Genomic DNA, 19,822 nt, shown 5'->3' on the forward strand with positions numbered 1-19,822 from the left:
CCGTCTCCAACGCGACGGCTCCCCCACGCCTCCCTCCCCTCACAGCTGTGTGGTCGCGGCCTCTCTCCGCCAACCAGCGCTCTCCCCTGCGGGAGGAGGGTGTATTTGCATATCCGCGTGCGGACTGGCGCCTCCGCCACCCCATTGGCGGAAATCTACATGGGGACGCGCCCGCTGACCAATCCGGCCCGGGGCAGGCGGGGCTCTGCCCCTCCCGGCCTATCGGAGCCCGCGTGGGCGGGTCCCGCCGGCCCGGGCGGCGTGAGGGATGCTCGGTGCGGGCGGCGGTGGCGGCCCCGGGGCCCGCCATGGTGTGAGGCGCTGCCGCGATGAACGGAGCGGTCCCGTCGCTCTACGACCCCAAGGCGCGGGTGCTAAAGCTGGGGGAGAGCTTCGAGAAGCAGCCGCGCTGCGCCTTCCACACCGTCCGCTGTGAGTGCTGGGGTTGGGGCAGCTCTCGGGGGTTGCGGGGGTCGGGGAGGGGTTCGGCGGCCCCCGGTGCCCGCAGTCCCCTGGAGGGCGGGGGTGGCTGCGGCCGCTCTCGGCGGCTGCCTCTGTCCCGGGATTCTGGCGCTGAGTGCCGTGGGGTGCTGGTCCGGGATTTCGGGAGCCGTGCAGGTTTCAGTCGGTGCTGGGAGCACGTACGGCCATTGTATCCTAGAGCTGCCCCTCGCTGTCCGCTGGGCACTAACTTCCCTTTTTATGCCTTTTCCATAGCGTCTCCCTGCGGTTCTGCTGGAAACCGAGCTAAGCTGAACCTGTGGCTCTGTCTTCTTTGCTTGCGCTCAGTTTTTAGAAGTTCCGTGTAATTCAGCAACCAAAGGTTAAAGGCAGGCGGTGGTAATCACGGAGCCAGTACGCCCTCCCTGAGTACATAATTACTATCTAGAGAGGTGTGTGCTCAAAGATTCTGAGGGTAGCTAGGAAACAAATGCTCCCAGGATTATAGTCCTTGGTAATTTAGGACTGCAGCTTCTGGTTTTGTTGTCTGGTTATTTATAGAATGAAATCCCCAAGATTCAGAGAACGTATGTTCTCTGGAGACTGTCCGGTGTGCAGGATGGGTAATGTGCTCTCTGTGAGCAAAGGGAATGGCATTTAGATTGTCTCCAACTGTAGAAACGGAGGAGAGGGGGAAAAAAGCTATAGATGGATTTAAACAAATGCTGCAGTTTGATATTTACCCTAATTTTAAAGAGGACTAACAACCCTGTCTGGTACCTCCTACCCTTAGAGTTTCATGCTGACTCTTCTAATGTGATGATTTATTCTGAAATCTGTTTTGAAATCTCTCTTCCTTTCCAACAAATGAGACATAGAAACTGGCACGTTCATCAGTTCTATCAAATGCACAAGCAGAAAAAATATCCTCCAACACCTTTTTTAAACAGTTGAGCAAAAGGGACAACAGCTGTTAGTTAGAAGTTAAGATTGGCAGTATCAATATCTTAATTTTCAGCTCAGTGGCCATATGTAAAAGCAAATATTCTCTGATTTGATGAGAAACTTTGGAACTGTTGTATGCTTGTTCCTGCAGGACGGCGTTCAGGGGTTTGCCCAAACAAGGTTAGCAGGGGCTGTCACCGGTGTCTGAGCTGCGAGCCTCCTCCTGCGCGGCCCTGCCCAGCAGCTCCTGCAGCCTGGTTTTCCTGCCCGGTTGGTGTGCTGGCTGGAGCCGTGCTTCCAGCTGCGGTCTGTGCGCCTGGCCCGTGGCTGCAGGCCGAGTTAGGGAACTGGGAAGCTCCCCAGCTGCAGGAATGCCGCCGTCAGTGACCAGCGGAGTGTGAGATGGGGCTGGCAGCGAGGCGAGGAGCGTGTGCCGGCCGATGGGTCCCCTCCGCGCCTCCTCCGGCGTGCGAGGCAGGGCACCGGCATCCTGCTGTACCTGAGCCGCGGGCTCAACCCCACATATGTTATCACAGGCCTTCAAGAACCTCTTGATGCTATCCTGTCTCCCTACACTGGCACAGGCAGAGTTTTGGCTGTAGCCTTCCCCAATTTATTTGTGGTGGAAATAATGCTTTTTAGGTAATGGTATGTGACAGAGCTGCCATGCTGATGCCTGAACATATGCTCATTTGCAATGTCTCAGAGTTTTGAAAAGGATCAGAAATCAATACCCTCTTTTGCTCAAAACTTATTTTAACGAGTCCTTTAGATGCTGAAAAAAAACCCCGAAAATGTAAATCAATGTTAAATTGGGAAGGAATTTCACTTTCAACAGAAATAACTAAACTGAAACACCAAGTTTTTGTCAGGTTCTGACGTGCTTGTTACAGTAAAGTTAGAAACAGAAAGAGAAATGCATATTGGGGGTTGATGTTGTTCTTTGCATTTTCTGTTACTTGTCTATATCTCTCATGTTTGGGATCAGCATTTTCAGGAACTGTTTATTGGTACTTCTGAAAATAATTACATGAGAGTGTACCTTTTGAAATACAACATAACTTGTTTGGCTTTCTTATCCATTAAAACCTAAAGGTGTTTTTCCAATTTTAACTGAAAGATTTAAACATTTATAATGGATCCTGAGAAAAGCATCTTGACTTTGAATTCTATTAACTTATGGAATGATCTGCTCAGGGGAATGCTAGATGATACACTAGCAACAAAGGCTTTTACTTAATAGCCTCCAACTGCAATTAAGTGGTGCCTGCATTTATAAGATTCCTGAAAAGCCTGTAAATAATCTAGTTTGTTTTTATATTTAGATGACTTTAAGCCTGCATCTATTGATATGTCCTGTGAAGGAGACCTTGAAGTTGGCAAAGGTGAACAGGTGACAATAACACTGCCAAATATTGAGGTGAGTTGATGTGGCTGAAGAGTGGCAGGCTTAAAAGAATTATTTATTTTGTTGTCCTAAGTATATACCCTGACTATGGAAGGGTATAAAGTTTTAGTGCTGTTTCAGAGCTGCCTGAGTGATTTTTAGAGTAGAAAAACAACTGCTCTAAGACTGTAAGATTACAAAAGACCCAAAGGTTAAACAGCTGCACTGTAACTTTAAGTGTATTTGCTGCACTGGAAATATGCTGTAGGATGACCCAGAAGTGTTGCGTACACAGAAAAGCTTCATGTGTATGTTGGCAGTGCAAGCTTCCCCTTGGTATTTATTGCTCTAGTGCAGCTCTAAAGCAGGAAAGACTGGAAAGGGAAAATTTACTACCTGCCATGCTTTACTGCTCTGCTGATATGAGAACTGAAACCCCTTTTGGTGAGATGAGTCCTAGAGAGAAATAAGGAAATATTGGGAAATAAGTATTTAATGAGTTTCAAACTAAGCTAAGTGAGTAAAACCCCATTCCAGTCAGACACCAGCTGCTTTTTGACATGGCAACTGTGAATCTAATTTGAATTAACCAGTAACATTTTTAATGGCTAGAAATGATCGCTTGTAGTGAACTTGTCACCACTGAAGGATTGCTGTTCCTATGAAAAATGACTACAGGAGTAACACTTACTGGACCTCTGATTTAATAGGGCTCAACTCCACCAGTGACTGTGTTCAAGGGCTCAAAGAAGCCTTACCTTAAAGAATGTATCTTAATTATCAACCATGACACTGGAGAATGTCGCCTAGAGAAACTTAGTAGCAACATCACTGTGAAAAAAACCAGGTGGGTGATTTACAGGAGAGACAACTCTGCTTTAGTCATTTTGAAAATCAATGTTAATGAGTCTAAATTGAGATATATAACTACATATCACTATTTTTAGGAAAACATAATTTTAGAAAGTACTTGGCCTTGCTCAGAGGAGTGAAAAGTCTGCTTTCTCAGCAAATTGACTTCACATCTTTTGAGTTGTGACTGCAGAAGAAATCAAAATGTATTTTTTTATTATCCAAAACATGTTATAGTATTGAAAGAAATAGTTACTATTTTCTGGTGGTTTTAAAGGGAGGAAAAAAAGATCTGTTTGGCTAGTAGCTTGCCTACTGTCTTCTGGCTTGTAAATGAGGAAATTAAAAAAAAAAAAAGAATTTTGTGACAGGTCTCAGTAATTGTAATGGCTTGTTTTTCTCATTCCAAGTTTTTTGAATTTTTTTTTTTTTTTTTTTTGCTGCTGAGTCCATACAAGTAACTTCCAGCAGAATTATTATTAAATGATCCTGGGTAGCAAGGTATAAAAACAAATCAACTGACAAAATATTATAAAGTTAATAGCACTGTATAAAAATAATTTTAAACACATATACAATATTAATAGTATATATTAATGTATTATGTGTATTAGTATAATAACTTACCAGTATAATAACTTACCTAAGAATCAAATGATGCTATTTAGAAAGGCATGAGAAAGAAATCCATGGTACCATATTCCCTGTGTTCTTGCCTTTTTCCTTGCCTCTTGCCTTCTAGCAATTTAAAATCTTTCCCTCTTACACACAGAGCTGAAGGAAGTAGTAAAGTCCAGTCTCGCATTGAGCAGCAACAGCAGCAAATGCGAAATGCAACAAAGGTTCCAAATAATGTTAAAAGCTCTCCATCAAAGGAAAAAACCTTTCCATCTTCTCCTATGGATGATATTGAACGGGGTAAGCTCCACTGGCACATACATTTCAGAAATTTTGCTGTTAACAAGCCATTAGTTTTTAAGAGGTTTTGGGGTGTGTAGGTTGTTTTTGTTTTGTTTTGTGGTATTTGAGTTTCACACTAGAAGCTGATTATGTGAGCAACTTCACTCTGAAATGGAAATGACCACTGTGGCTCAAGTGGGTTTAAAAAGCAGTATTTGTAGCTTGCTACAGTAAAAAAACAGGTAACCCATTAGGTTTAATAATGCCAGGGGTCCTACTGCTGTCTCCTTGACTCTGTCTTCCACAGCTACTTTAATCAAGTATATCCTTGGTTGTATTGTCATACTGGAACTAAGTCACTTCCATTTTGACATTCCTCCTTTTTCTTTCTGTGCACTCAGCAAATATGGTACAGTACTTCACAACTCAACCTACACCTTAAATTACCAGATAGAGCCTTGTGGAAGATGAGGTTCCAATGAAAAAGACAGCTAAAAACTTGCATAAATCAACCCTTGAGCAGTGCTATGTACTGTTTCCTTGAGAGACTCTGGTTTGGTGTGACACTCATATTTCACTTAATAGAAGGCCTTATTTCCTTTGGGAGGACAAGGAAGATGGCAGGTGGTAATTACTTGCTACAGAAATGCTGACAGGTGGCAGTTTCATTGACTGGAACTGACATCTGCTTCCTAAGTTGTTCTGAATTCCTTTAAACAGATTTTTTTTTAGATGTATCATTATGAAGATTGTTTTTGTTTCCATTTTGGTTTTAAGCTCTGACCAGCAATCTATATTGCAGAACAGTACTAGAATTCATCTCAGGTTCCAAAGAGGAAGGAAAACTTGAGCTCATTAAATAAAATTATTCCTCTCTAGGTGGTCTGTTCTTCTGGGGGGAGTGGTGTTATCAAATACTGGAAGTCTCCAAAGTGACTGCCAATGTACCAAACTCTTGTGTAGTGCCAGTCCAATTTTGAGTACCATTTAAAATGCTGAAAACATTAAAAGGATGGTAGAGATATTATCAAGTCATCTAGTCCATCCTTCTGTCCTAAAGTCAGATTTCTGATGTAACTTTTCACCTGTTCTTAGAACCTTCCAATGACAGATCCTTGTACTTGCTGGCAAGCCATTCCAGAGCTTTGCTCTGCTTACTGTTTGGGTTGTTTTGTATAGATAGTCTGACAGCAAGCCTCTTAATACTTTCATATTTATCATACAAGTACAGAGCAGATTACCGTGCTGCTTTTGAGCAGTCCCTCACAGACTCAAACTGCTGTCTTTCCCATTCTTTATGCAAAATTACACCAGTTGGTTCAGTCTTTCTTAGAAGTTTCCTTTCTAAATCCCTGATTTGTTGTCGATTTCCTTTAGCTTTCTTGCAATGAGTCCAAAAACTTCCTAAAGTGTAGTCCCTAAACACATCTACTGAAGTTCTAGCAGTGCTGATGTGAGCAAGAAGGCTGCCTTACAGGCACTATTCATCTTTATACACAAAGAACAAATAGTATCATGCCTGTAGTATCACAAGACCAAACAGTATCAAGTCATTTCCGCACAGCATGGAGTGGCAGAACAGTGTAGGGATCCACTGTAACTCTCAGCCTCTTCAGAAGTGTTGCCTGCTAATCATTCTTCATCCCATGGTTGTGTAACTGACTATTCCTGCTTAAGTACACTACCTGGAACTTGTTACTAACTTTGTTTTCTGGGGTGGAGGGGCAGCTCATTCTGCCATTATCCTCTAGTATATGTACTGCTCTTCCTTCACTGGTTAAAATTACTTAATTTAAATTCTGTCTGATTAAATTACATCAAAATTCAAGGCAGAGATCTTATTTCTTAGCTTTTGGTATTGGCCAGTTACTTAAAATTTTTCTTATATTAGACATTGCTTAGGAGGAAGTGGAATTGAATGCTTAGGATTTGAGTGGTGTCCTTCAGTTAGGTGTCTTACAGCTCCAGATGTGTGGAGGATCATGTTCTCTTATACATGTCCTTAGTGAAAGAAAGATGCTTATATGCTTCCAATTTTTATTTTCTTTCTGCTCCCCTTCTTTTTTTTCCTTATGCTTGAGTAGTTCAGTCTTTCATTTTCTTTCTTTTCTTTCCTAGCACTGGGTTAATTTGTTCCTACAGGCATAGCTGCACTCTTAGGTGCCATTTTTCCTGAACACCATTTTCTTTTAGACAGGCCTTTGATAATGATGGCCTTTCCTTGAGAGTGGCCTTTGATAACTTAGAGTCTGTTTCATGGAAGTTTGTGTTGAAGATTAATCATTTTATTCCTCCTGCCTTCTTCTCTTAAGCTTTACACCAACTTGCATCTTGGTGACTTTCACCTTCAACCTGTTCTGTATTGGGTAAATTTGAAGAGAGATGAGCTACTCTCCTACTTGCTTTATTGTGTCTGCTATATCAAAGCTCTTCCTGAAGTATTCTAAGAGCTTGTAAGACCATCTTAACAAATGTTTAGGCAGTTACAATCTTCTATAGTGATGAAGTTCTGCACCCTGTATGACTCCTCAAGTCTTCTCCCCACCACTGTTCTGTTTCAGACCTCTCTCAGCACTCGTGTTTTGTACAATTATTATGTGCACTCTTCAGCAAAGATTAACTTCCTCTGTGTGTTGGACTTATGTCACAAATACATACCGTGCAGCATTGTTTGCACCTCCAAATCTATAATGAAACAAGGATTTGGAGAAATCTTCCTAATATAAACTTTGGGTGGCTCTTTTGGCTATTCTTCATGCTTAACTTGATTTTGAGCAAAATGTCACATGGTCCAAACAAATGTATTGATTGCAATGCTGAATTGCTGGCAGGCATTTTGGGTGCAACTGCAGACATCTTGCAGTGACTGATCTGTGGATTGTAACTGCAGTTTTTAGTCAGTGAAAGCCATATTTGGGGTGCTAAGGAAAACACAGAACATTTTCTTCTAGTTGCAGAAATTAAAGGCTATGTGGGCTGCATTACCCCATGGAATGTGGGTTTAAGCATTTGGTGTTCACAGTCACCCTTGTTCTAACACTTGGCTTGAAAGGGAGAAAGTGCTCAAGCTATGAGGATAGAAAACCACATGACAGGCTGGATACCATTTGTGCCCTTTTCTTTGTTCTGGAGATCTTTGGTGGGTTTGGTCTGGGGTTTTTTTTAAGTTGCTGTAGTGTGTACCTGATGTCTGTTGATTTTTTTTTTTCCTTTTCCCCCTCTTCCTTATATTTCAATTATGATGAATGTAAACTGAGAAACAAATCCTATTGTTTACAGAGCTAAAAGCAGAAGCCAGTATCATGGACCAGCTGAGTAGCTCTGACAGTTCATCTGACTCTAAAAGTTCTTCATCCTCTTCATCAAGTAGTGAAAATAGTTCTAGTGATTCTGAAGATGAGGAAATGAAGCCCTCTCTTCCGATGTCGATGCCGTACTTGCAGCCTCAGCCTACTGGGTCTGCCATGCCACAACAGGCTGTTCCTGACAAAGATGCCAGTCATAACAGATCCCAAGAGAGCAGTGGTCATATGATGAATACACTACGTAAGTACAAAGGCTGTTCTTTTCTTAGTGCACAATTCCAGACATCAAGATTCTGAAAGGAAACCATATTGTTTTTAAGTATGTCTCTGTTATAATTAAAACTGTGGGAAGTGATGCTAGGGTTTGATTGTTCAGCAGCAGGCTGAATTAGACACTGGGCTAGAAGGTTCGTGGTTCTCAGAGATATTAAATTAAAGCTGAAGCAGTTGAAAATATTTCCTAAGTTGTTCTGACTTCCTCCCAGCTCTATACATTGGGACTGGAGAACAGTAATTTTGTATTGAAAATTCTTGAACTAACAGGGCACTCCCTAAACATATACTTTTCATTTTTGGGATAGAATTATGGGAAGGATACTATGGTTGCAATACTCTGAGTTACAGAAATGATGGTGTATTCTTAGCTGTGTCAGTTACAATTATTCATGGCAGTGTTCCACTGGTCAACAGGCAAAACTGTCCTTTGCAGTTTTGGAAGGAGGTGATTTGCTTTCAGGTGATATTATCTTATTCCACACATTCAGGCAACTAAAAAGAGTAATTTGAAGAGTAGCTGTGATGTTCAATAGGAATTGCTGCACAGCCTGGAACTGCATGCTCAATGTATTCAAGAAAAGGAAAATTTCTTGCTTTTCTCACATGAAAAATAAAATCCCATTAGGTAGAGAAACTTAAGTTCACTGCCTAAATAACAGGAGTACTCAGACATAGAAGTGAGTATTCAGCTGTGATAACTCTTCCAGAATGGTTACATTTTTAATTAGCTGCTTAGCTGCCAGATCTTGGTTTGAAGAGATTTCCATCAACCCTGGTTTGCAGCCCAAGATCCTTATGGTTTATCATTTATATGTAAACTTGTTATACTGAAATTTTAGACTCTGGCAGATCTACTTTTATTTCAGCTCTTAGTGAATAACATGAATGACAGTTCTTTTTCTTTTTTCTCTTTTTTATTAGCTAGTATTTAAATACTTAAATAACCTGCATTGATATTTCATTATGTACTGCATGAACAGATAAGATCAGAGTGAAAAGTCCTGTGACTTTGTGTGCAGAGAACAAAATGCTGCTTTCATTTTGCTGTCACTGCAGAGAACAATGTCTTCATGTTTACAATTTGTGTAACATTAGAGTGCCACTTATTTCAACCCTTACTGACAAATGCAATTTCCCATTCTCCACACTTTAATAGAACTGTTATGAAAATTTGATTAAGCTTTATCCCCAGTGACAGAATCTCAGGTGGGAAAGCTTCCAGTGGGAAATACAAGTACAGGTGCCAACTCCACCAGCATAGGGAGAAAATGCTGCTTAAACCATGACAACATCATGACTGTTTCAGGGGAAGTTGGCTTGATGTTGCTTGAGAACCATGTTGACAGGTAGAACCTTAGGCCTCTGAGCTTGCCCAGCTCTTGAGTTTACTGCCATTTACTTCTATTATGGTTACAGATACTGCTTAAAACAATTCCATCCCCAACTTCTAGTGCAGTTAACATTCACAAGACACCTCCACTAGTTAAAGATCAAACCAGCTACTTCCAAAATTGCTCTTCTCTAGCTCTGTGCTGAGGGAATTTGGCAGGAGAGTGAAACCTGGAGAAACTAAATGGATAGCACATTGTTCAACTTTGAATGGCAAGAATTCTCAGTCAGATTTTGTACAGTCATTTCTTCCATCTCAAATAAGGTTTTGCAAAAATAAAATACTGAATCAACAAATGTCAGCACAAGCTGCTTGCTTGTCTAATCTTGCTTTGAGGTGTGTGCTTATGTCTGTGACTAGTTTTGTGCACCTCTGTAGAATCAGGGCCATACCAGGTAATTAGTGAAGTTTTTCTTTGACTCTCTTTGTGCAGGGAGAAGGTTGGGGGAAGCTTAGACAGCAGAGTTTTATCTTGCATGTAGAAATTATACAGCTGAGATTTTGTAGAACTTGGAAAATGGAGGAGGTGGTGTCTGGAGCATGGCAAGTAAATACTTCTGTCAGATACATAACTACCTCTTCAAGAATCTGGGGCTCAAGACTGCCCCTCACCCCCAAAATACTGCTTCTTCCCTTTCTACCTTGAGAAGCTGATTATATAGGCTCACAACTTGCCTTGTAACAAAGTCTGTAAATGGTAACACTAATGAATCTGTTCTTCATGAATATTTGCTCATATGTTGCTTTATGTCTACTTTCTGTTTAAACAAGGGTTATGTTAAACAAAGTAACTTTCCAAAGAAAACCCAGCATAGATGGGCTGTTCTGTGGCCTTGTGTTAGGTACTTAGTATTCAGCACAACTTTACTTCTTTTGATGCTTGGTACAAACATAGCTGGTTTACTTTGACAAATAATAATTTTCCCTTGTATTAGTTTGGTTTTGGTGTGACCACTAAGATTTGTGAGACAGTGATCACTCCTGAGTTTCCCTGTCCCCTATAACTAGCAAGAATTCAGTTGAATATATTACATTCACTGATTTAAAAACATAAGAAATATAATTTGCAGTGCAATCTATTTCCCCAATTCATATTGTTAATAAGCAGCTGACACCATGAAAACAATTCAGCAATTTTCCCTCGCTTCATTTCTGCCTCATAAGTACAATAGTCTAGATGTTTCTTCAGGGTCCTCATTAAATGAGCTTTCTGTCTTGGCACCAAATCCATCTGAAAGCCATCAGCTCTAGATTGTGCTATTTTGCCCTCTCTCTGAAGGTGTTTTTTTGAGATAGGATTGCAAAAATGAGGCAGAAAGCTTAGCCTGAAGTAAATCCTAACATATTAATTCTGACTCTGGAACTTGGAGTTCTTGCTTTTCCCATCTGCTGGTTTTCACAAGCACTGGTATTTTTGGCTGGTGTTACAGGGTTTGTGTAATTTCTATTAACTGTGTTGAAATAACTTTTGAAGGCTGCAGAAACACCATTTGGAAGGTTATCTTCTTGTTCACACTCCCTGTCCTCCCATAAAGTAGCTAGTGCATAACAGGGCTGGGATTTCTAAGAATTCACTCTAATTCTCCTTTGAGTGATAAATACATGAGTTAAATTTACCAATACCATTCTCTGTCTTGAAAGGTTTTTAGGGTATTATATTGTTCTGAATAATTATTGGCAAATAACTTGATTTTGTTTTTTCTAAAGTGCTTTTAAAATTTATCTTAAAATAATATGGCTGTAATTTTTTTTATATAGAGGATTGGAAAGAAAAAAATGTCTTTAAAGATTTTTGGAAACAACCATTTTCACTATTCTTTTCTTATATAAAGTGTTTGTTGTTGCAGAGAAGCATGTACCACTTTCTAAGCTTTATTGATGACACAGTGGAAAACAAAGCAAGGCTAAATGCAGCCATGTTAAAGACTCCAGTGTTCTGGCAGAGATTATATGCCTGACAGTAAAAGATCCAATCTGAGTCTTGTGGGGTTTTCATGTAAGAATAGAGTATTGACTCAGTTTTCTCAGTTTCAGTGATTTTTGTTTTATTTTTAGGCCATTTCTGCACAGCCTGAGATGATTTTTTCTTTTGTAATGGTTGTTTGGCAAGGGAGGTGTGGGTAAAAACATACCAGTTGGAACAGACACCTAAAAACGTGTGGGAAGTTGCTAGATGTGATGTAGATTGTGTAGAGCATGCTGCTGTATTTTTGTTAGCTATGTCATCCTGGGAAGATTCCTTCCTCACACCCCTGAGCTTATGGACATCCACAGCAAGCACAGTGTAGCCTTTTTACTTCCTCATTTTGAAATATATAGAGAGAGCCACCAAATTAAAGTGCTTTTTAAATTTCTTTGATGTTTTGTTTGCTCACTTGTTCCAAAACCAGTTTGAAATAGTAGGTCACTGATACATCTTTAAGTGGTATGTCAAAGAGCTGCTCTTCTTGACTGAGACACCACTTTGTTTTCAAGCACAGCTGAGTAGCATTCAGATGTTTCCAAAAAAACCCAACAACTTGTTTTTCATGAAACTGCATTCGCCAGCAGTTTTTCCACTTGTGAAGCATGAAAATGTGGGTGGCAGAGATAGCTAGGTGTTGTCTTTTGTGATCTGGTGATGTTAAATAAATGCCCTTGTGCAAATATGCTAATGGCTTCCTTGCCAAGATTTTAAAATTGTAGAAAAATGATCTCTCTAAGGTTACGTTACTGTGAGTTTGGTTCTACACCCACTTATTCTTTTATCATAAAATAGTTTGGGTTAAAAGAGACTTGAAAGATCCTCTAGTCCAGCCCCCCCTTACCTGTTTGCTATTAGCTTTTGTAAACCATAATTGGGAAAGGGAGTATCATGAATGAAGAAAATTATTTCCTTGAAAATGACTAATACGTTGACTCTTTTTCTTCTAGGAAATGACTTGCAGCTGAGTGAATCTGGAAGTGATAGTGATGACTGAACAACTTTTTGGCCTTAAACGTATCACCTTTTTTGCTAAATATGTCTTAGCATCTGTTTTGCACTAAGATTAGATTACCAGAGACTGGAATGAATGTCCTCAATTTTGATAATAGACATCCTAATTTTCTACTGACACATCATGTCTATAATACAGCAGCATTGATATCCTGTCAGTGCTATGGTTATGTGTTTATCTTTCAAATTACTGTATTTACAGTAAAATTGTGTATGATCTGATTTTGATTATATTTGCCTCAGCCACCTGTTTTACTTGAAACTGATTTGTAACAGCTAGTTACTTTATATAAATAGCTATGGAATGGAGAAATTTCTGATATTTATGGAGGCAAGTTTCCTTCCTATCATTTAAATGCTGATCTCACAACTTTGACTTGGAGGAGGAGAAAGGGAGAACAACTAAATGAGGTCTGCTGTGTCAGCTACACTTTTTGTACAGTTCACTGTTCATACCTTTAAGGAAACTGCTGAATAATGTGGTCCACTAGTGCAGTTACAGTTTACAATTGTTCAACACATTGCTGAATTCTTAATTTCATTATATAATGGGACTTTATATATTTCTGAGCCTCAAGATTCCTAAGGGAACTTTCTGTTCTCTGCCTGTTTTATGTAACTTGAATAGGGCAGTCTTTTTACAACCTTTTTGTATCTAAATTTAGGTAACTGCAGAGACAGCAATGAATTTCCTTCATTTAATTCTGTAATGGAAATCAGAAAATTTCTTTGTAGAAGTATAAAAGTAATTTAATAAAGCAAATGTTTATCATTTTCATGCATCAGATTCTGTTTTTCCTGGTTAAGAATTCAATTTTCTACCTAAAGTAGTCATGCCAGTGAAGGGGTCAAGCAAAAAAATAAAGCAGTGAAATAGTAGCTAATAAGGACTCTCTATCCTGTCTACAAGACTGAAATGTTTGTTGCTTTTGTTACACTGAGGTGACCGTTAGTAAGAGCTTGCCAAAAGTTTACGGTGATGCAACTGAATGTTTATTACAGATTACATCCAAATGCCAGTGGGAAGTAATACCATATTAGATAAGAAAAGGTCTTTTTCCACATTTGAAATGATACTTGAAGACCTGAAGAACTGAAGATCAGACTCCAAATTTCATCCTGTAATTTACCACTTAAGAGTTTTGTAACAGTAGCAAATGTCTGTAGGGTGAGTTCTGACAAGATAAGTCTGTTCAGTCTTGCACAGAAGTCTCCTTTGCTGGATTGCAGTGGTTGGATCACAGCTCTGTGTCTAAACTGTGAGGATTGAATCCCATATGTCAGCCTGAATGCACAGACATGGAAAATGCATACTCAGTAAATGTATACAATAGATGGTACTAGAGGAGCTTATTCTTTGAACTCTGCTCTACCAGCCCAGTGAAATATGAGAAATGAAATGAAATATGGGAAATGCTGCTTTCTGATGCTTCCAGACCTTGTGCTCTGCACCAGGTCACCACTTGTTAATCTTCTGGCTTCCTAAAGCTGGAATTGTAAGAAGCAAAATGTTCTTGTGTTTGTACTCGAAGGAAAAAGCTCAAGTTCATAGCCATGCGTGAGCAGGTGTTATTAAAGGGCCAATGCACAACCTTGAGGAAGGATGCTATGTAATAACCCCTGTAAGACAATGGAAACTCTTGAGGGAAAGAGGATTGAGGTCTCTCATAGATCCTAGCTGTTGGTGTGGGAACTCTAGCAGAGTACCTGGCTCTTGGCACATGCTGCTGATAAAGTTGGGCAGTGTGAGGAGCTGTGATGTTGCACGTTAGCACTAAGGAGCAGCCCTGTGTGCTAAAAAAGGGGGTCTATGATAATGCAGTATCCTGAGCTGAAATGTCTTCTCTTTGCCTTCCCTCTGTCCCCAGTGGTTCACTTGCATCAAAGTTTTCCCTTAGGATGATGCTAAATTCTAATTCCAGCCAGAATGCTGCTGTTTTTCCTGAATAACAGGGCATCCAGGGTGTACAGAGTGAGCAGATGTGTGGAAGCACTGACCAGGCCACAATCTATATCATGCAGAGCAAATGTATTCATGGATTATAATCACTCCTTCAGTGATAAAACTGTTGAGTGCAGTGTGTATGTAACTGTGCTCCTCTGTATACAGGTGCTTAAATATAGCTCAGGGAGTAAAGCAGATTTCCAGGTTCCTGGGTCTCAGGACTGTAACTAAGCCTGTGCTATCTTTAGGATTTGATCTTTGGGTTGAAAGCTTTCTAGGAAGGGAAGAATGTTATTGAAGCTTTTGTACAGTATGTAGTACAGAGTGGTTACCTACCAGTCAGGCATTTTGTCAAATGCACAATTGTGATAATGCAGGAAAGCTTCCCTTTAAGTAATGGGAGAGGAGATAAGATTCTCTAACAGTTCTTAGAGAAATAAGGGGAAAAAGATAACATGTAAATGCATTAAAGAATAAAGCTCTACATGCCATTTCCAGCCCAAACATATGTGATTCGCTTCCCCCTTATCCATGTACCTGTCAAACATCAGCAGGTGAGCTAAGGAGCTTGAGCAGCCTCTTCTCACGCAGAGGACTTGGCAAGGGTCTCATTTGTGACTTACAGGGGGCATTTCCTCCCCTAAGGCTGGGGTTGTGTGCCCCGAGCAGTGCTGAGCCTCCATATCTCCTGCAGGTTGTTCCCAAATGGCATGAGTGAGAAGGGGACCCTTTTTTGACCCTGATTTGGAAATTCTATTCTTCTCCCTTAAAGCCAGTTTTATTCATGTGATATCAATTTAACTAGAAAGTAATAAAATAAGTAACAGCTGCAACTTCCATGACCACTGTTCCTACAACCTCTGAGTTCTTTCAAAATGACTTGAAATATATCTGGCTCTATCTTATTTCTTTTAGTTTTTTTGTCTTTACATCCAGAGATTTAAAGCACTAGTGTGTTTTTCTCTAAGCAGCAGGTATATTTGAATAATATTTTGAGACAGTATATATTTTTCTGTGACTTTATAATGAAGCTATTGTGTATGTTTTGGATTTGAAGAACAGCTACTTATCACTTATATTGATAAATCAAAAATACCTTCCTTATGCAGCTGAAAACTTGAGAATTTTTTAGTCTTCAATGCTACAGACCACTGCAGCCACAGTCCACCTGCCCCTTCTCTCTGCATGGCACCTGGTACGAGCACAATTTGTCTGGTAACTACTTCAAAGTTGCAGTATTCACCCTCCATTAATTCCTGAAATAGGGATTATGTGTGTTTACCTATTGTACCTACCTTGCCTGGCAGCTTCTAATATCTTAAGAACTCTGTCCTCTTGTTTTTCATGAATCCTGCCCTGAGGCATGTGGACGGTCCAGGGCCATCTCTTCAGGGTAGCTCTGGCACCGCTGTATTCCATGATAAACACTGGGATTGCCATATACTTGGGGTTTTCTTGACTTTTCTAAGTCAAGTAAAGTTCTTTACTTCTTTACAGAAGTAAATAACTTTACTTGACTTAGTAACAGATAGTACATCACCTTAACAACAGAACCACAGTATTTTTAAGAATTATTTGTTGCGTCTTTCTTGACTGATTTCTGGGGAACCAAATATGAACAGATCATCTCAGATAATAGTTTGATTTGGTAATCAAGATGTTGAGCCACAAAAATCATGTAATTTCTGGCCAACAATTTTCATTTTCTTTAGAATTTCTGCAGAAAGGTTTCTGAGCACAGCCAAACAGATGGTTGAATCCTCCTTAAAGAGAAGAGATGAGGGTGCATAAACTGGACAGAAATGAAGACGCTCAGAGGAAGAAAGAGAAGATAACTTGGGTCATAATGGTTGCTAGGCTGAATGCTTGCAGTATATGTGAATTCCTTCTCTCGCCACTTTTTGAGGTCATTCAGCCAACCACATAAGGTGCTAAGGACAGTCTTGATATATATGGGTTTCAGACCAGCTTTTTGAGGACATGTAAAAAGAAGAATGAGGAAAAAGAATTTTGAATATTGTTAAAATATATATTCCTGCTGCTTTGATCGATGTAGGGGAAATGCAATAAGAAGGTGAAGATGTGCTGAAATGAGGGGAAAAAAGTGAGAAATGATAAAGTCTTTCACAATTTAGACCTCAAATATGATATAAGTAGTCATCCACATCTAGGGGGGGATAGAAAGACTTCTGTGTCTCAGCTATTACTCTCCCCAGTTCAATGAAACTAGAGTAGCTGCTTTTCCTGGTTGTTGACTGGTTAGCAGTAGCATCACAAGGCAGTGGCTCCTTGCTTACCAGATATATGCATAGGAGTGGGCTGAAGTAATGGAAGTCCCTAAAGCATCTGTTACTGTGGAGTTTACTTCCCCACTTGCAGATTCTCATGATGGAGAAAAGCTCTTGAAGGGCAGACTCAGAGGTCAAGACTTGTGTTGGCATGGAGAACTACTCAGTTCCAAAACAGAAATCCCAACTTCTCATACAGGGTTTGTGTAAAACCAGTGCCACATCTGCTGGGAACAGCAAAGGCTTGGGCTCTCGTTGTTTCTGTGGTTTTCTGAATCCATAGAAGAAATGAGTATATTCTCAGATTTTCCTTCTCTCTAAAGCAAATCCCTCTGCTGTGGTCAGGAAGGAATGGAGGTTAGAGGCAAAGATGAAGGAGCCTTTCATTCAACAGAGAAGGCTTTGTTGATGTACAACACATACCTGGTGAGTTAGCTGCTGAGACCTCTCTTGACTGGCTTTGAACAGGGGCCCTTGTTACAGAACCTGTTCTCCATCTCTCATCTCCCATGTACTGAGCAGCTTGGCTTGTTCTCGTCAGTGCTTACGCATGACAGAGGATTACTTGCTCCGTCTAAGAGACGAGGCCTTCATGCTGTTTAAGTTTAAAGAAGAGTGGAGTGTCTTAAAAAGTTAATTAAAGACCCAACAGCAACCTAAACTCTTCTTTAATATCTTTAGTTTCACTTCCACATGCTGTGTATCTTGTTCTACCAGTTTCAGTGCTCTTGCAAAACGGTTGCACAATGGCTTCCTTTCAGCAACCAGCAGAATTAAACTTGAGCTCTTCTAACTGAATGTACCTTTTCTAGGATGTGCTGAATTTCCAATAAACTCTACAGAACCCTCTTTTTCCTTGTGTCTTTTCATTGCTACAGCTTTTGGAATAACTACTCATGGACATCCTCATATACAGCTCCCAGAGAGACATGGGAGCAGGTTGCAGCATGAAAATACCAACTCATCCCTTATCCAATTACCTTTTTTACACCTGACTCTCCGCACATTAGCAATTTATGAAAAGATTTAGGCTTTTACCAGAGTTTTGATCCAAGTGTTTATTGTAAGAAATCTACCACTGTGAAGTGTTCCTAAAAGCTAAGGCTGTTTTAAAGGCCAGTGTCTAATTGAGATTCCCCTACAAATAAAAACACATTTGTACCAGTTTGCTGCAATGAGGGCACAACAAACTATTTTGGAATTATCTGTCCTTCAGAGATTCTGCTGGAAATGTTTGTGTGCCTTATTATGATCCTCTCCCACCACAGTGTAGAATAACTTCCACTCCCATGCTGCATGATGACCTGGGCTTTTGGGTTTTTTTCTGGTTTCTTTATTGTATTTTTTTTCTCCATGTGTGAAAGTTGACATTTAGCTAACATTTTATAGCTACTTTTTGTTAGAAATGCTGGTCATCAAAAATGTGTTTGCCAAATGTGACCTGAATGCAGATGGGGAAAACTCCATGCAGATTATCAGCTACACTTGTGTTACTCCCTTATTTGAGCTCTTTCTCCCCTTACAAGCCAGACTTTTCCTAGTAGCCTTCACCAACATGGCATTTGTCAAGGACAGTGATGATCAGTGGCTGTGGCTATGTTTAACTCAGGATGCAAGACCGTTAAACTATTTAAGAAGTTCTTTCCACAATGACTACATTTTAGAAACTACCACCTGGAAGGAGTGTACCGAGCTTAGTGGGGACTTTTTATCCCCATTAGTTTGTAAAACAAATGGACTACTAAAAGATTAGAACCCATCCCTGCCTTTGTACTTTCCATTTGACTCCCTCCTGGTGATGAAACAACAGCTACTCACAGGTGAATAACTGAGGGCCCCAAGAGAGAAACTTGTTAAAATTTTAATAATGTGTCGCCTATATTTATAATTCTGTAGAGCTGAGCTGAGTGAACCAATGAATCTACCATGTTACATCAGAGCCTCTGATCCAAATCACCTCTACTGTGGAAACAGTACATGCTGATGCTGCACAAATCTCCCTAAACCCAACAAAAATACATGTGAGATTGTCTGTGCTGTACAGGAGAATGATTGCTGCCATGTAACTTCAGCTGCTGCTCAGTGGGAGCAGCTCTGTGATGGGAGGCTGACAAACAGCCAGTGTCCATGGGATGTGTGTGAAGGCAATGTTGGATTGATCTGAAGCTTTCTGGGAATTTGAGAGCAACACCCAAGCAGGTGCATTTGTTGCTGGAAGTGCTGAGGCTACAAACTGTGCTCCCTGCTCTGTGGTAGCTGTGAGTCTCTTGGGTCTTATCAGCAGCTCACACCCCACAGAGACCTCCTGCCTGATAGAGATGCTCAGCTGAGAGAGGCTGCCTCACAGCTGTGTTTTCTTCACCTTGTGCTTCTTTGACAAGAAGGATGGGCTGTACAGATGGTAAATTTGTTTTCCAAGCTAAATGAAAACTGTAATTTCAAGCTTGCTTGCCTTGGCACTTCTCACAGCTTTCCAGTTCACAGGGATACTGGCAGGGTGCTCATCAGGGAGGGAAACAGTTTGGTCATCCCACAATAAGGTGAGGTGACTGTTCCAGGTAGTGCAGTGGCTCAACAGCAGGGATCCTCACTGCTGGACTCTGCTCAGGTGAGAGAGCCACACAGTTTAACACCCAATCAATTTGTTGCGCTACCACAGTGTTCCCAGACTGCCACAAGCCCAGTTCCAGTGAAATCAGGCCCCTTGGCCTCACAAATTTTTTTTCTACCATGCTAGCATGAGCTTCCCTCCTCCCTTCTCATGCAAAAGAGTATTTATGCCACAAGTCTCTCACTCCACTCTTCATGTAGCTATTCTGTATTGTTTGAGTTGATGCAAGAGTATTTTACGTCGTTACTATGTCTCTTCTGACAAAGGAATGAGGCCCAGCCTTCCTAAAAAGATGCCAGTTTCGAAGCATAAAGACCATCTCAGAAGGGAGACAAGCCTTGGGAACCACACCTGGCAGCCCTTTTCCCTCTGGGTCTGAGTTAGTCACACATCCAAGCTCACAGTCCTGTCAGGACATAACCCACCCAGCTGCATGGTCTCCCAGCCTCCAGCACTACTGCCCAGGAGGAAAGAAAAATCATCAAGTGTAAATGTTTGAGTCACA

General features: G+C 40.7%; 1 protein-coding gene across 1 annotated transcript; it reads left to right on the top strand.

The window, feature by feature from the left end:
- Positions 1-261: 261 nt before the first annotated feature.
- EAF2 (ELL associated factor 2) lies at positions 262-13,255 on the top strand. The gene is made up of 6 exons (XM_066553414.1): positions 262-432; positions 2,712-2,806; positions 3,484-3,620; positions 4,398-4,543; positions 7,805-8,071; positions 12,410-13,255. The coding sequence occupies exons 1-6, from the start codon at positions 330-332 to the stop codon at positions 12,454-12,456; spliced, it is 795 nt and encodes a 264-aa protein (XP_066409511.1). The 5' UTR covers positions 262-329; the 3' UTR covers positions 12,457-13,255.
- The last annotated feature ends 6,567 nt before the right edge of the window (positions 13,256-19,822 follow it).

Source organism: Molothrus aeneus, chromosome 7, assembly GCF_037042795.1.
Source record: "Molothrus aeneus isolate 106 chromosome 7, BPBGC_Maene_1.0, whole genome shotgun sequence".
Classification (NCBI taxonomy): domain Eukaryota; kingdom Metazoa; phylum Chordata; class Aves; order Passeriformes; family Icteridae; genus Molothrus; species Molothrus aeneus.